Raw genomic sequence first — 17,328 nt, forward strand, 5'->3', positions numbered from 1 at the left:
AGCCCCCGCGAGCGAGCCACCCTCAGCTTGCGGCAAACCCCCGTGCTCTGAAACAGCCCCGGAGCTTCACGCCACTCACCAGGGAGCAGCCGGGGTCAGGAACCCAGGCCACTCACCAGGGAGCAGCCGGGGTCAGGAACCCAGGCCACTCACCAGGGAGCAGCCGGGGTCAGGAACCCAGGCCACTCACCAGGGAGCAGCCGGGGTCAGGAACCCAGGCCACTCACCAGAGAGCAGCCGGGGTCAGGAACCCAGGCCACTCACCAGAGAGCAGCCGGGGTCAGGAACCCAGGCACGGCTGAGCCGGGGCCTCGGAGCCGGGGCTCCTGCAGGCAGTGGTCTCACCTGAGGACCCAGGTCGGGAAGCAGCCACTGTCACTGCACTCCCAGGGCTGCTGGCAGGGGGCAGCTCCTCACTGGCTGAGGGCTGAGGGCCCCTCCTCCTCACTGGCTGAGGGCTGAGGGCCCCGCCCCCTCACTGGCTGAGGGCTCAGGGCCCCGCCTCCTCACTGGCTGAGAGCCCTGCCTCCTCATTGGCTGTCAGGCTGAGGGCCCCGCCCCCTCACTGGCTATTGGGCGGAGAGCTGTGGATCCTCTCTGGCTGTTGGTCGAGCCAATGCTCTATCATGTGGCGCCTCCATAGGCAGGCTACCCAGAACCAAGGAAATAGAACCGGGGTGGAAGCCGCAGTGACGTCACCAGGGCCAGCCCGTGCCGAGGAAAGAACATGGCACAGAGGAACGGCCAGGAGGTGCGGCCACTAGGAAGAGTGCACCTGTGCTTGTCGCCCACCCCGACCCATCCCACTGGCCGGCACTGGCGCCCCACGGTGGCCCAGCACCTTGTACTGCCCATGCCTGTGCCACGCCGGCAGCTCCGCGGAGGCGGGTTCGCGGTTTGAAGCTCCAGGCAGCCGGTCCAGGCAGTGGACGGCTGCTAACGTGCTGACTGTTCGACAGGCCGGTCCGGGACAGCGAGGAAGAGGAAGACGAGGAGCGGAGGGGCCGCGGCTGCACCCTGCAGTACCAGCACGCCATGGTGCGGGTCCTGACGCAGTTTGTGGCCGAGGCGGCTGGCCCCGGGGGGCACCTGGCCCACCTGCTGGGCTCGGACTGGCAAGTGGACATCACGGAGCTCGTCCGAGACTTCATGCAGGTGGAGGAGCCCAGGGTCGCCACGCTGCAGGGAGGCCAGATCCTGGTCGGGCAGGAGCTGGGGATGACCACCCTCCAGGTAGGAGGGCCGGAAGGCAGCTGTCTGTCGTCGCTTGGGACGGGGTGAGGACTCGGGTGAAGGCGCGAGGGCAAGCCAGGATGCTGCACCCAGCGCGTGCTGCTCCACGCCAGGAGCCCCAGGCCGGCTCCTCTGGCTGCTCACTCCCACACCCTCTGCCCCCTAAGCAGCCGCTGTCACGGGAAGTAAGCTGCCCTCCTGGGCCACCTGCTCCTCGGCGCCCCAGCTCACTGATGGCCGTCCCCACACAGCCTCCAGGGGCGGAAGTCTGTGCCACCTCTGCCTCAGGCAGGACGAGAACTGGCGCCTCCAGGAATCGGCTGAGGGCGGGAGGAAGTCACAGCTCTGCTGGCCGGGTGGCACGGCCGCTGGGGGACAGTGTGCCACACCCGGTGGAAACCAGCGCCTTCACTAACCCCATTCTCATCTGGGGCCACTCAGCTGGGTCTGAGAACGAGGAGGGCGTCTGTTGCCAACGCGCTGCCCTACGAGGTCTGAGGTCGCTCGGGCAGCTGGCGTGAGGGGTCCTTGAGGCTGGAGCCCCGTGGGGCGGTGGCAGGTGTGGAGCAGAGCCGCTCTGGAAAGCCGGCAGGCGTGGGAAGCAGGAGGCTTCATCTGGGAGGAAAGTCCACGCGTGTCGGGGCTGTGGACCAGGAGTGACCTGCACAGGAGCCCAGAGGCACAGCCGGGAGGGGAGCAGGTGGTGGGGGCTGAACGGGGCAGCCGACCCAGCTCCTTCCCTGGAGGCCGGCGGCAGGGAGCGGTGAGGACTCCGGCGAAGGAGCAGGCTGCCAGTTGGTGCCGTAGAAGCAGCCTAAGGTTAGGTGTGAAATGCATGGAAATCCCAACGCCCCCCGTCGAGGAGGAGCTGCAGGGCGGGGTCTACTCAGCTGTGGGCTGAGTGAGGGGCAACGAGCCCCACCCACCCCACCCCGGGGCAGAGTCTGCAGCTCAGGAGGCCGCGGGTGAGACCGGGTCTCCACCCAGGCACACAGCATCGCCCGTGGACCGCGGGGCCCGCGCGAAACCTCCCCTTGTCCTGCCCCTAGATCCTGTCGCCTCTGTCGGACGCCATCCTGGCTGAGAAGACCGTCACCGTGCTGGACGAGAGGGTGACCATCACGGACCTTGGGGTGCAGCTGGTGACGGGGCTGTCGCTGGCCCTGCAGCTCAGCCCAGGCAGCAACAGAGCCATCTTTGCCACAGCCGTGGCCCAGGAGCTGCTGCAGAGGCCCAAGCAGGTGAGGGGGCCGCGACGTGGAAACGGGGGGTGTTCCGGCCCTCCCCGTGACCCCCGGGACGTGGACACTGAGAACAGGCAAATCACGGTGGCCTCCCAGGCGGTGAGCTCCCACGGGAGTGTTTCTGTCTCCCAGGGGGCTTCAGAAACAGGCAGCAGCTCGGCCCCACGCCTGCCGGCTCCCCCAGATCGAGATGCAAAAGAGAAACAGTCCTGCGCTAGGTGAACCATGACAGGCCGCAGGAGACCGCAGCCTGGAGCCTGGCGCCCGTCCCGTGCGCCACACTGGCGGTGCCGCAGGCTGGCCCTGGCCGTGCGCACTCCCTCCCTGCACCGTGCAGACGGCCCTGGCCCTGGACATGCCGTGCCTGGAGGCTGACAGTGAGGCCAAGTCCTGGGGGCCCTGGACAGCAGGTCGGGGACAGGGAGGGAGCAGAGGAAGGCATCGCCACACCCGTGATTGGCTCCAGGCATGAACCAGGCACCCACAGTGCTGGCCCCCATCGCCCCTTCCTCACAGAAACTCGTGTGTGCTCATCCAGAGCAGCGCGGGGCACAGAGCCCCCCGGCCCCTGCCTGTCCCTGCCGCCGAGGCCCCGTCCCCTTACCTGGGGTTCGGAGACCCCCGAAAGCGAGGGGCTCAGGAGCGCAAGCCTCTATCTCTCCAGGAACGGGGCCAGCCAGGATGTGCGCTTCAGACGGCACAGGGCAGTCAGCGGAGGCCTCCTCCCGTCTCAGCGGGGTGACAAAGTCAGGTGACCACGTGAGACACAGCCAGGCCAAGGCCAGAGAGCAACCCCCTTCCTGGCACGCAGAGCTACTCAGCGCCCGGCCCCGAGCCCTGCTCCCTCGCGGGCCTGCGTGGCGCCACCCCCTGTGTGGCTTCGTAGCACCCAGAACACATTGGAGTTCCCTGCACACGTGTCCCGTCCCTTGGCTTCTGCACCGTGTCCCCACGGGGTGTTCCGGCCAGCAGCCGGCCCCACCCACGGCCCAGTGGCACAAGTGCTCACCAGCCAAGCCCAGGCTCTTCCCCATATGTGGTCGCACGGCTGCTCCCACGTAGGACTTCCCTGATGCATTTCTTCTTTCAAATGAGAGGGAGAGAGAGAGAGAGCGAGAGAGGGAGCGAGCAGAGGCAGGCTCGGCGCTGTGGAGATGAACGCTCCCATAGCAGCCGTCTGCCTGGCTCCTTGATCTGGGTTCAGGGTGAGGCAGGTTCTCCAGGAGGGTGGGCAGAGGGCGGAAGCAGCAGGCCCACAGTTGACTGCCTGGCAAGGTGACGTCTTCACTTGTGTTAGACTGGGGTCCGTCTCCAGGGGCTCACAGAGCAAGCTGGTTGCAGCTGCAAAGTCAGAAGCCAGGAGGTTGGGGCTGCAGCACCCTTGGGCCCAGCCATCTTTCTGGCTCCCAAATCCTCCCACGGGTGGGACGGGGTGTGCAGGTGCAGGCAGACCCACAGAGCCCCAACCAGGACCCTGCTCTGCGCCCGGCTGCCTGAGCTCCTCACCCCCAAGCCGAGCTGTACCCCGGCTCAGAACGAGCCCCTCCCTGCAGACCCAGGACAGCCAAATCCCCTGGGAGGGACACCCAGGGCGTCCTGGTCGAATCGAGGGTCTTCAATCAGTGATACGGAAGCGGGACTTGGGGTTCAGGCCACCCGAGAATAAGGGAGCACGGAATTTTCGTTTGCAGACGTAGAGTTCGTAAGCAGCCCCGCTGGCCAGCGATGGCCTCAGACACGCAGCTGCTGACTGTGCAGAGTGGGCCCTGCCCGCCCGGGGCTGCTCTCACACCGCTAGGGAAGACAGCAGCTCCCGCTAGGGGGCGCTGGCGCTGCACTGCAGCCGCGTATGTCACTGAGAATTCTCTCCGCCCCTGGTCCTCCTTGGCTCCTGTCTGCACGCTGTGTGGACGCCCCCTTGGCTCCTGAGCCGTGCTTTCTGCCGCCGTCTGCCTGTTCTATTGAGACCTGGTGCTGACTTGGGTCCCGCCCACTTTGACTGACTGACCCATCAATCTCACCCAACAGGAAGCAGCCATCAGTTGCTGGGTTCAGTTCAGCGACGGCTCCGTCACCCCCTTGGACATTTACGATGGAAAAGACTTCTCCCTGCTGGTCACGTCCTTGGACGAGAAGGTGGTCTCCATCCGCCAAGACCCCAAGGCCCAGTGGCCGGTCATCGCGGCCGAGACGGAAGGCCAGGGCGCCCTGGTGAAAGTGGAGATGGCCATCAGCGAGTCGTGCCAGAAGTCCAAGCGCAAGAGCATCCTGGCCGTGGGGACCGCCAGCGTCAGGGTCAAGTTCGGCCAAAACGACGCCACCCCCAACACAAGCAACAGCGGACAGCCGGGGCCAGGGGCTCGCCTGGAAACCGGCATCAGTGACCGAAGACCCAGGAGACCCCAGCAGGAGTGGGGGCGGCCGGAGGGGCAGCACCACGGCAGCTCTTCCCGGGGGCTCACGGAAGGCAGGGGCGCCACCACCGAGCGGGCCACCTTCTGGAGGGGGAGGGGTCAGGGGAGCCCCACGGACGGCAACAGCGGCCACTGGCAGGCCTTCCCCACGGACCTGGCCAGCTCCCCAGACCAAGGGGAGCCCCCCGGGGGCGGCGCGGAGGTGGACGACAGCGACCCCCTGCAGGCGTCCAAGGGGCTGAGCGACCTGGAGATCGGCATGTACGCACTGCTGGGCGTCTTCTGCCTGGCCATCGTCGTCTTCCTCGCCAACTGCGCCACCTTCGCCCTCCGGTACAGGCACAAGCAGGTGCCCGTGGAGGAACAGGAGGGCCTGAGCCACTCGCACGCCTGGCTGGGCCTGAGCCACCGCACCGAGCCGCTCGGGAGCCACGTGCACTTCGCCAGCCCCCAGTTGGAGCAGGTGACTTGCCTGGACCAGGGCCTTGACCTGGAGGAGAGCAAGTACCTGCTCAGCACGGACCCCCAGAAGGGGGGCCTCAACGGGCAGCTGCTGCAGCCCCCGGCAGCCGCCGGCGGCGACGGGACGGGGCCGGGGGAGCCCCTCGCATCCCCGGCCTCCAGGAGGAAAAGAGTGAGGTTCAGCACGTTCACTGCCCTCACCCCGCCGAGCGCTCCGGGTACGGGGAGCGAGGACGACCTGAAGTGGGCGTGCCAGGCCCTGGGCCCCGGCGACAGCCCGGCGAGGCCACGGGAGGCCGTGTGAGCTGCACACGTGTGGACGCTCCTTCTCGTTCACCTTGGGGCCTTGACTCCCGGGACGTGTAGCCGGGGTGCTCGCGGGAGAGACGTGGAGTGACAGGACGTGACGCGGGTGGCACTGTCGGCTGAGCCCCAGAGACAAGCCCGGGGGTGCAGACTGGACGTCCAGCGTCTTGCCCAGAGGTTCAAGGCTCAACCTGTGTGGTGGCAAGATCGCTCAGACTTGCAGCAGGGCGAGCTCGGAGCCCCCGGGTTCCTGGGAGCTGCCTGGAAGAGTGCACTGTCCCTCTCTTGAATCCGCCCTGTGGGGGATTGTCCCAGGGGGCTGCAGACAAGGGAAGAAGGCGGGGCTCGGGGCGGGGGGGAGCGTCCTGGGTATGGGAGCGGCCCCTTGCCCAGAGAGAGCGTGGTCAGAGGCAGGGCTGGGGCTCCAGGGTCAGCTGGAGAGGCGGGTTGTCAGCTTCCGACTCCCCATCATGGGGGTCACCGAGGGGCAGAGCGGGGACTGGGAGGGTCACCAGAATCTTTGTAACCACACACCCAGAACTTGCCACTCCCTGGAGAGAGGGAGGGCAGAGTTCCATCCGGTTCCAAGAACCAGGCTCCGTGCAGCACACACCCCCTGCGTGAAGTGCACCAGCCTCCCCTCCGCTGCCACCTCCCAGAGCCAGCAGGCAGAGGCGAGGGTGGGCGGTGTCCAGCCTCCCCTGAGCCCCTTCCTCCCTCCAGGGTTTGTGTCCACTCCCAGGGGACCATCAGCAGACGCCAGCGCTGGTGGACTTGACTTTGAGTCAGCAGAATTCACCACAAAGTCAGCACCAAGCTCCCCTGGCTTGTCCGGGATGACGAGGGCCGGTGTGCAGCGGGGCGGGGGCCACCCTGGCCAGCTCTCCTGTCTGTCGGGCTCTTGAGACATACCGGGGTGTCCTGCAGGGCACGGCAGGGGCACAGAGGTGGGGCTCTGGGGGTGTGAGAGGCCGGCAGCAGAGAGCCTGCCCCCATCGCGTGGACAAGAAGGGCATCTCCACCTTGGAGACACGGAGGAAGGTGCTGTACCAGCGACTGTGGTGGGGAGGCAGCGGACACAGCCCTGGGCCCACAGTCCGCCCCGGGAAGCTGAGCCTCGCTTCACATGGGGGCTCACGGACGGGTATGCACTTCCCCAGGCGCAGAGCCGGCAGAGCCGGAGGGGAGGAAAGACGGGAGGGTTCCCGGGAGTCTTGCCAGGCAGGGTGCAGGGCCGGCTGACGGTCAGCTCCAGGCGCCCCTGGGAAAGGTGGGGGCCGGGGCCGGGGCCGTGCTGCTGAGCCTGTCTCCGTTTCTGCTTTTCCTCTGTGTCATTTTCTTTCTCTTCTGCTCCTTAGATCTCCTTTCTAATTTCTCTGTCTCTGTGTCTCTGTCTGAACCTGTCTGTCCGCCATATCCTCTCCCTCTTCCTCCCCTTCTGTTTCCTCCCCTCCACCTCTCTCCAGCTGAATCCTGAGGGTGCACAAATTACCCTGGTTCCCCTTCCCACCACAGGCTCTGCCCTCCACCCTCGGTGCCACCTGCTGGCTCCGAGATGCGGTGCACCAGTGACCTGCTGCCTTCCCCACGTTCACCCACTTTGGCCGGCTGGGTGACCAACTTGTCACTCCTCTCAAGGGATAGTCGTTGGCGTCCAGTGGTCCCCTCATGGTCCCATTCTGACCCCTACGATATTCCATTCCATTCGGAGTGGCTCCCCGGCCAGCTGCAGAGCTACTGTAGATTGTAAGAATGTAACAGATATTTATAAACTCGTGGGCTGTAAATACAAAGTTTGCATTCAGGGCCTCACTGGTTGTGCTTTGTCTTTCTGCACGGAGACCCCTCCTCGGGGCTGGCGTCCATGGCCAAGGCTCTGCCATGGCCAGGACGACATCAGAGGACCCCAGCCCAATCCAGTCAGACCCCGACACGGTGCAGTGCCGCTCTGCGTGGGGGCTGGGTGCATGGCGGTGCATGGAGGCAATGTTGGCTCATCGTGGCAAAGTGCACTGTGCACCGGGTCTGTCCTGCAGGACAGGAAGGCATTTATTTGCAAATGCATCGCATGTGCAGTCCTCTCCTAAAATCCTGACTGGTGGTGGGCTGGTGCACCCCAGCCACCCTCCAGATGCGAGCGAGGACGGCGCCCTGTCTCTCCCTGGGGCCTCACGGTCCCTGCGCACAGACTGGGCTGGGGTCCACGGCTGATCTCCGCAGCAGCCCCAGGCACTTCCACCTGAGGAGAAGCCCCTGGGTCCTCCTGTTCGTGGAAACAGCGGCGAGCGTCGGGGCCCCTGTGTGCCTAGAGCCACTGCGAGGGACGAGGGAGAGCGGGGAGCAGCAGCCGCGCCTCCCTCAGAGGCCTTACTCACGGCCCTGGGAGCGGGCAACAAACAAGATCACTTCCAGGTGGCCCAAGAGAGCTGGAGCCGGCGGTAGCACTTCAGAGAGCGCCCCTGGAAGACTCGGATTTTTCCTGTCCCCTGGACACCCACGCATGTGGGTGGAACAGGGCTGCCCATGGGGCTGAGGGCGGGGTCCCCTCCCCCACCGGGGCCGCCGGCTTGAAGTCCCAGTCCCACCCCCCATCTCACTGCTCTGCCCACAAGTGGGGGACAGGAGGGGGTGCTGCGTGGTTGGGGACAGTTCAATCTGTGTGTCCCCTTGTCCCCCGCTAAGCAATGCATTGCGAGACCCCTGCCGGGCATGCCTCTGACCATGGAACCGCACACCTGCCACGTCCACTCATCCACGCCAGCTGTCCGCCCCCATGGCCGCGGCTTGCTCCCACGCTCGGCAGGAAACGCCCCTCGTGTGCAGCCCCCACTCTCGCTGCTTCTCCTGCTGCTCCCTGGCCGGGCCCTGGACCTCAGACATAGCAGCCACCAACCTCCGGGCAGCAGAAGCGTGTTCTCACCGATCTGAGGTCGCGGCCTCAGCAGGTCGGCCCCATTTGGGAGCTTTTAGCACGGGCATCTGACCTGAGCCTCTGCCAGCACCTGCTGTTGGCTGGCCGTCCTCCCTGGCTGCCATCCCTGTCTCTGCCTGCCCCCGGCGGGCACGCGTTCTCTTTAAGGACGTCAGGCACCTTGGATCAGGGTCGGCCAGCTCCGGAGTGGCCTTGTCCTAATTCGTTAAAGCCCCTGTTTCCAAACACAGCCACAGCCTAGCTCTGGGGTCAGGACACCCACATGTCAGTTCCAGCCTCTGGTCCTGCAGGGCCTGGACAGCTGCCACAGTGTGCACCAGCCCGGGGCCTCCCCGGAACGTCCACCCACGGCACAGCCTGTGTCACCTTCAGTGTCACACCCACTTTACTCCCGGGGCGCGCGAGGGGCAGAGCTGTTCTCGTTCCCTCTGGGAAGCTCAGAACTGAGACTTAGTCACTGATGTGGTGCTGCCTGGGCGCAGTCTCTCGCTCCCGCCGTCCCTGTAGCCGTCACTGCAGCGAGCCACGGAGCCGCCACACACATGTGAGCAGACCAAGGAAGTCGCCCAGGGACCCTCAGGTCCCCCGGCCAGCAGTCTGCAATGGACTGGCCATTTGCAGGTCTGGATGGGCCCTCGAGGGGTGGCGTGGGGACAGGTCCCGCAGGCCAGGGGCCCAGACTCAGCCGGAGCTGGTGCCTGCAGGGCCCGGTCGGGATCCAGCCCCTTCCTTGCACCTGGCCCGGCTGACACCTGTGTAGGGACGTGCGGGCTGTTTGCCAGTGAGCAGTAGGTAGGAACAGGGAACGCTAGCACTGGGTACAGAGGCCCACGTACTTAGGGAGGTGTGGCCTTCTCCCAGGGCGGCCATGGCAGATCACCACTGCTGGGCTGCTTACAACAGGGGAACTGGTTCTCGCAGAGGGCTGGAGGCTGCAGGCTGATGCCGGGCTGCGGGCAGGGTGGCAGACAGCCCCACGCCCCTCCCCTTATTTCCGCAGCTCCTGTCGGCCTGGTGGACGCGTTGCTGTAACCCTCCACCCGCTGCCCATCTTCATGAGGCTTCTAGGCCATGTATCTGTGTCCAAATGGGTCCTCTTGTCCTAAGACGCAGGCCACCAGGTCAGGGTCCACCCCGATCCAGCGAGACCTCAGCCTGACTCTTCAGCCGAGGCCTCGTCCCGGGCTGTGCAGGGTTGGGCGGCAGCGGTGCTGCCAGGGAGCCCATTCTGTGTCTGGGGCGCGAGGCCCAGGGCAGGGCAGGGCAGGTGTCCTGTTCTGCTGTTTGCTGTGGAGAGAATCTTCAAGGCATCTTTAAACGGACGAGGACACAACTGGGGCCAGCAGAGGGCAGGATGTTGTGGCTCCTGGGACGGCACAAGCAGGGTCACTCGGCTTCTGAAGTGGATGCCCTGGGCGGGCCCGCGCCCGCACGCTCTTCTCCCCTCCTCTCGTCTCTGCATCGGCCCCAAGCACCCTTCTCAGGCACAGCCACGCCACGTGGCGGCCTCCGGAAATCCTAGACTTGCGAGTTCCACAGTTAGCCATCCCAGAGTAAGCCCAGTGGGCGTCCCAATACCTGTGGTCAGGCCGGAGTGCAGAGCTGTCCCTGGCAAGACGCCACGGTGCAGGCCTCGGCCCTGGGTGTCTTCTTCAGCTCTGGAAACTGGGAGGAGGCACGATGTCATCACTGAGCCACACGCAGGACAGGGACGCAGAGGGAGGGGGGGCGGAGCCACAAGGCCACACCAAGATCCGGGAGACTGGACGTGGGTCTCCCACCATTGCCTTCCGTTGCTGCTTTCTGGCTCCCCAACTCCACTTCCAGTCCCATGAGTTTTTCTTTTTAAATAATCAGGAAGACTCTGAACCAGGATAGCGAGGCCCGGGCTGAGGAGTGGCCCTGGGAGAGCCACCGAGGGCAGCACGCTGTGGGCAGGACCCCGCTGTCGTGGACAGGCATGGGTCTCCCTGGTGTTCAATGGAGCCGGACCTCAACTGCACCAGGGGAAGCCAAGTGGCCAAGGACCGTCCCGCAGTTTGCACTTCTTGGCTTCTGTAGCTGCAACGTCTGTGGCTCCTGGGTAAATTCACCACGCAGGCAGTGTTTGCTCAGTGAAAATCTACGGCGACCTTTCCGAGACACGATTCAAGTGGTGTCACTCCTGCACCACAACCAACAGATGCCCACCGTTTCTAGAATGAAGTAGGAGACTCTGTCCTGTCCTGAAGTTCCTGTGCAGATGGGACCGTCCCCTCTCCACCCTCGTCACCCACCAGCCACCCTCCTGCTGGGGAAGCACCAGCCTCACGGCTTCCCTCTCTCTACTCCTCAAGCGAAACAAGGTCACCCTTGCCCAGGGCTCTGCGCTGGCTGCTGCTGCTCTCCCAGATTCCCCAGGCTTCACCCCTCCTCCTCCTGCAGGTCCCCGAGGGGATGACCTCGGAGCGGCCGCCACTCCCCTCCTGCTCTGGTCACCCCAGCCCTCCTCCGTAGCTCCTGGGGCGCTCTGGGCTTGGCCTGCCTGAGTCTTGGCCGGCTTGCTTGTTGTGTTTCTTTTCTGGTGGAGTCCAAGGCACAGAAGAGTGAAGAATGCGGCCACCCTGTTCTCTTCCTTATGCTTCACGGTTACAGCCATCCTATAGGACTAAGCAGTCAATCAACTCCCTTCTGCATGAATGACTGAATGAATGTTTGGATGTCTGGGTAATGGAATGGATCAATGCATGGATGTTTGAGTGGATAGAGGAGTGGTTGGTGGATGGACGTTTGAACGGATGAGGAGATGGACTGTTGGGTAGGTGATGCATTGATGCGTTGGGCAGGTGGGTGGGCGGATGCATGGATGGATTGACTGGGTGGTGGGTGGATGGGTGGGTGGGGAGTGGATGGGTGGGTGGATGGGTGGGTGGGGAGTGGATGGGTGGGTGGATGAGTAGGTGGTGGGTGGATGAGTGGGTGAGTGGGTGGATTGTTGGAAGGTGGAAGCATTGATGGGTAGGTGGATGGATGGATGGATGAGTTGATGGATTAGTGAATGGATTGTTGGGTTGGTTGATCTATTGATGGATGAGTGGGTGAGTGGATAGATGAGTGTCTGGGTGAGTGGAAGAATTGTTGGGTAGGTGAATGCATGGACAGATGGGTGATTGTATGGATTGGTAGATGGATGAGTGGCCAGTTGGATGAATTGTGTGGGTGGGTGGATGAGTGGATGGGTTGTTGGCACGTGGATGCATTGATGGATGAGTGGGTGGGTGGGTGAGTGGATGAAGCGTTGGATAGGTGAATACATGGATAGATGGATGATTTTATGGGTTGGTGGAGGGACAGATGGTTGGATGGATGGATGAACAGATAAAAGGGTGGATGGGAGAACTGACAGGTGGGTGGACGGATGGGTGAACAGAGACAATCAATAGTTTATGGGCTGAATGATGAGGCCCCAGTCTGCTGTTTCACTTGGTCGCCTAAAGGGAACCAGGAAGCTGACCTGCTGCTGGAGGAATGGACACGCACCCTGGCTGCTCTGCCCAGGGACGGGAGACGGCACCTTCACTGGGACCAGCGTCATCGTCTCTGTGTCAGTCACTTCAGGAAAGAAAGAAAATGAGCTGTGTGCAGCTCCTCCCCTCGGGAGCCGTGGAGACAAGGGCTGCCCCTCCCTCCCGTGGGAGCCCTGCTGCCGCACTCCCAGGGGCCAACTCCCCGTGAGTGGAGCAGGGCATGCGTGAAGCCTCCCTCTCCCAGACTAACCTTACTCTGTACAGCCAGAATCCCATCTACTGGCAAATGGACATCCCCTGTCTGTCTCACAAGCCCAGGAAAAGGGCCACTGAATCAGGCCACCAGATGCCCTCCACAGCCCACCCAAGTCAGCCACTGTGGCTGCGTGCGACGGGACTTCCACAGCTCTTCCTGTACCCAACTAGGAGGAGCCTTCCTGTTGGCGCAGCTCCCAGGGCGCCAGCCGTCTTCCCGAGAGGCCTGGTCCCTCCTCTGCCCTGGCAGGGGCCTGGTTTGCAAAGCAGAGCAGCCAGACTCAACCTGGGGGCTTAGCTGGGGCCAGGGGAGGGGGTCTGGGAGAGCCTTGGGTGTTCAGATGGGAAGAGGGCATGTATGGAAGACAGCGCAAACCCTGTTGAAGCACAGGGCGTGGGCCACGTGGGGCATGTGGCATGGCGGGCCCTGGGGGAGGTCGGCGGCCATCATAAAGGCTCCGGAGGCGCCCGGGCCGGGCTCCGGTTTATTCCAGGAGATGCGCTTGGGGCTCAGGGAGAGGCGACTCGAGCTGGCTTCCTGGCTCCATCACAGAGTGAAATCTCAGCACTGAGAGATCAACACAACACAACAATAACAGAAGAAAACCTTCCAAGACAAGAAGGGACGGCTTCTCTCCGAGGTCCGAGCTGGACGGCTGCCACGTCCAGCACTCTCGGGGAGGGAGCTGGCGCTGAGCCCGGGCCTGCTGCTTCCTGACTTTGCAAGGCAGCCTGGCAGGTGCAGGCGGGAGGAGCCGAGCAGAACAGGGCTCTGCAGAGCCGCGGCAAGGCCCTTGGCGGGAGCACGCTCCGCACAGCGGCTGGAGAACCGGTCGGCTCGCGGTCCCCCTTGTGGGGTGGGCAGGTGCCTGGGCAGCAGCGCCACAGACAGGGCTCCCGGCCGACTAATGAGCTCCCACCTGCCGGGAGAGAGGAGCGCGGCAGTCCCTCGCCGCTGTTCTCTAGTCGATAACAAGAGCCACAATGAGGCCCCAGGAGACCTCCTCTCCCGGGCTGTGTTTGCTCGGCTCCTTCAGGCGCAGCCCGCACGGTGCCCAGGTCAGGCAGATGCTTAGCCTGGTTTGGTAAGAGCCTGGCTGCCCGCTGCGGTCCCCGAGAGCCCACTTGAACATGGAGACCTGCTCTTGGGAATCAGCCACTCAACAGAACAAGCAGCGCACGTCGCAGCAAGTGCGTTAACCACACCGGGGTCGCGCTGCCACAGTGACAAAGCGTCCATCACGTCCGTAAAGCGACAGGGCAAGGAGGGCTCTCGTCAGGGAGGGTCTGACAGGGGCGGGGGCGCTGCAGGGCCACGCCCCTCCCTGCAGAGACTCGGGCACCCGGACCCCCTCTGAATGGTGCCTGCCCTCCCACCGTAACCATCACAGAACCTGCCACGTGACCTGAAAGGCAGGCTGGGAATCACAGTGAGCACCCGCTCTGACACAGCGGCCTGGCCCCTGCATCACAACACCGGCCCCATCCCTTCGGTCCCGCCACCCGGCGCCGTCAGAACCCTCCCCAGCGCAGCCCCGGGGCTGGGGAGGGGCACTTCCTGGGGGAAGGTTGGGCTTTCTTATTCCCAAAGGGGAGGGAGATGGATGGATGCAGAGAAAGTGAACCGGCGTCAACCACAGCCCTCGTTACCCGTCCAGCCACAGGGAAGGGCGAGGTGGGGTGTGCGGAGGGCTGGGGTGAGCCACTTCCCTGTGGGGCTGCCCTGCGGTGACAGGCGAGGACCTGTGGGGACCGGCTGGAGGGAGTCAGCCTGCAGCTCTCAGTGAGGCTCTGCTCCCACGAGGTCCAGGAGCCGCAGGGGGGCTGAGCCCACGAGGTCCGGGAGCCGCAGGGGGGCTGAGCCCACGAGGTCCGGGAGCCGCGGGGGGCCTGAGCCCACGAGGTCCGGGAGCCGCGGCTGAGCCAGGCTGTGAGACCCCAGCCCTGCCTCTCTGGGGAGCAGGATCTCTCTCCACAGCACAGAAGCCCGCTCTGTCCCTCCTGAGCATTGAGACACTTGAAAATGTTCAAAGGTTTCCGGAAATCAAGTCAAGCCCGTCTCTCTACCCCTCAGGAAACCCAGAGAGGATCAGTGTAGGCAGGGACAACCTTCCGCTGCCGGCCTGTGATTGGCTGTCCATCGCAGCCCACCCTGAGTGTGCGGATCCACAGATCCTGGCAAGGAGGGCAACCTGCTGCCGGCGGTGCTCACCACGGCAGAGCCGTGTGCAGCTGTCTCGGCAGCTCTCGGGGCAAGGGGTGCTCTGTCCACTCGAGGTTCCAGCTTCACCTCCAGCCCCCAGGAAGTCTCGGATTTTCTCCGAGTCCCATGGATAACAAGCGACAAAGTCTAGCCGTCTGGTGCCAGTCATGCTGACTCGCGGGCCGTGGATGGTTGCTTAGGGCCACGGCACCCAGCCCCCTTGCCTGCTCACGGCCACACCCCGTCCTGTGCGTCCTCAGCAGGACACAGAGGCGGTGGCTGACCATGGGCTGTGGGAGCCGGACAGCGAGCTCAAGGCCCCCAGGCTGTGAACGCCGGGTCCCCTGAGGGCCGGCCTGGGCAGGCTCCTTAACCAGGCAGACACTCCCTCCTGGACAGCTGACCCTCGGACACGCGCCCATGGACACGCCCCACGGATGGAAGACACAGAAGTGCGTCCGTCCCCAGGAGCTGCTGCTCCGGCCCCTTCCTGGGTTCTGAGTGCCACCCTGCTCCCTGTTTCCTCCCCACCACCCCAGGAGGCCGTGAACTCCCCGTGACCTCCCAGGAAATTATCTTGCACTCATAGTCACTGGAGCCGGTCCCTGGCTCACAACCAAATGTCCCGCCTTGCAAAGCCGCTCTTGCCTCTGTGGGCGTCGAGGGCCTGTCTGATCCCCCCCATGGTGGGCGTCCCAACCACAGGCCCCTGGGACTGTCGGACGCCCCCACACCTGGATGAAGCCAGTGTCAGACAGGTGCAAGCCAAGCTCCCGCAAAGGGTCACAGTGAGGTTCGTTTCTAGCTCAAGCCACGGCGTGGACAGGAGCGCAAGGCTGGGCGTGGCCTGCTGGTGGCTCAGGTCACCGAGGTCATTTGCAGCCCTGTGGCCTGTGAGGCCGGAGAAGTCTTTGATTCTTTGAAGACTTGTTTGTTTATTTTAAAGGCAGAGTCCGAGGAGGGAGAGTCAGAGAGAGCGAGAGGTCTTCCATTTGCTGGTTCAGTCCCCAGGTGGCTACACTGGTGCTGTGCCAGGCCGAAGCCAGGAGCCAGGAACGGCAGCCGGCTCTCCCACGTGGGTGCAGGGACCCAAGCACTTGGGCCATCCCCGGCTGCTTTCCCAGGCCATCAGCAGGGCACTGGAGCGGAAGTGGAGCAGCCGGGAGTTGAACCAGTGCTGTGCTGGGGGGTAGGTTCAGACCGGGGCCCCAGGGCTGTGGGGATGAGATCTGAGCTGGCCAGCACTGCTGACCCATTCCACAGAGGGCCCCCGCGAGCAGAGGCTCCGGGCTTGGAGGGGCTCTGGTTTGAAAGCTCCGCTCTGCCCCTCGCTGGCTGAACGCCCTGTTTACCTCGTCAGTTATCTTGTAAGTCAAATGGGCATCGCATCAGCACACGTGCCCTAGGCTGTGAGGAGGACATGAGGCTGCTGGCTAGAGGGAGCCCTCCAGGCAAGACTTCCCGTGGCTGCAGCCCACACTAGGTCCACATGGGGCGTGGGGAGGGGTCGGGGAGGGGTCACGGCCCAGGGCCGCGCTTCCTAAAATCCACCCAGAGAGCTTTTCCTACAGGTGGTTGGAAGCAGGCGCCTCCGAGACTCTGACCCGGGGGCCGTGCTTGCCAAAGCCCCGCCCCCGCGCCCACGGTTCCGATGTGCATCCGTGCTGGGGCAGTGCCTTCCCGCTCAAGGACTTTAAGTCCAGTGCTTTGGCTTCTCCCTTGTCCGTCTGTCTTTGTGCCAAAAACCCGGCTTCCGTCCCTTCCACAGCCCTTAACAAGCATTCCCGGGTCCCAGCCGCCTTCTGCTTCCATCCTGACCCCTGGCTGGGGCCCCCTGAGGACCTGGCCTCCACGGCGCGTGCCAGGCAGGCTCCCAAGGTCAGGGAGGGCAAGGGATTTTCTTGAGCCGTGCACTGCCCTGCGGGGTTCTGTGTTCCGGAGCGCGGCGCCTTGCTTGCTGTGTGCGGCAGAGGGAGACGTGGAGCCGCACTGCGCGGCTCTGCTGGGAACGGCGGTGCTGAGCGCCGCCGAGGGTGAGAAGCCAACGGATCCAGCGCAGTGGGCAGCCTCCGTGACAAGGAGTGAGCCCCCAGGAGCCTGGGTGCAGTCACTCAGACACCCCTGGGGGCTCGGGCGACACCCACAGAAGCCACGAGGGGTCCATCTTCAAGGTGCGCTGGGTGCTTGTCCAGCATCCCGGCCTGCACGTGTGCACAGAGCCAGACGGACTCATGGGGAAGTTGTCGGCGGGACCCATGGCAGGGACAAAGCACCAGGCGCAAACTGGACGTCCCTCACCTGGGAGCCCAGTCCAGAGGCCGCAGGCTCTGTCACTCGCCAGCTCCGTGAGCAGCCGCTCGGCACAGGTGCCCGGGGCTCTTGCAGTGGGCATGGGCCCCTAGGGCTCTCTGCACGTGCTCCAAGTGGCTCCAAGCTTCTAAATGTGTGGGTGTGATGGGTGCTCAGCAAATGCGCTCCAGTCATTCATACGTGCACACCACTTCTATTTTTTTAAAGATTTGTTTCATTTATTTGAAAGAGTTACAGAGAGAGGTAGAGATAGAGAGAGAGGTCTTCCATCCGCTGGTTCACTCCCCAGTTGGCTGCAACCGCCGGAGCTGTGCTGATCCAAAGCCAGGAGCTTCCTCTGGGTCTCCCACGTGCGAGCAGGTTCCCAAGGACTTGGCCATCTTCTGCTTTCCCAGGCCACAGCAGAGAGCTGACTCGGAAGTGGAGCAGCCAGGACTAGAACTGGCACCCATATGAGAAGCTG

The 17,328-nt window shown here is 64.2% G+C and overlaps 1 protein-coding gene across 3 annotated transcripts in view; it reads left to right on the forward strand.

The window, feature by feature from the left end:
- The window catches only part of TMEM132D (transmembrane protein 132D), a 479,768-nt gene extending 468,339 nt beyond the window's left edge, over positions 1-11,429 (forward strand). For all 3 annotated transcript variants that reach the window (XM_002723061.6, XM_089323224.1, XM_070065752.2), the window contains 3 exons: positions 960-1,233; positions 2,283-2,474; positions 4,506-11,429. In XM_002723061.6, the coding sequence (XP_002723107.4) occupies positions 960-1,233; positions 2,283-2,474; positions 4,506-5,657 (1,618 nt within the window). In that variant the 3' untranslated portion in view covers positions 5,658-11,429. The remainder of the gene's footprint in view (positions 1-959; positions 1,234-2,282; positions 2,475-4,505) is intronic.
- The last annotated feature ends 5,899 nt before the right edge of the window (positions 11,430-17,328 follow it).

Source organism: Oryctolagus cuniculus, chromosome 21 (genome assembly GCF_051225735.1).
Source record: "Oryctolagus cuniculus isolate XC-2025 breed Fujian yellow rabbit chromosome 21, ASM5122573v1, whole genome shotgun sequence".
Classification (NCBI taxonomy): Eukaryota; Metazoa; Chordata; class Mammalia; order Lagomorpha; family Leporidae; genus Oryctolagus; species Oryctolagus cuniculus.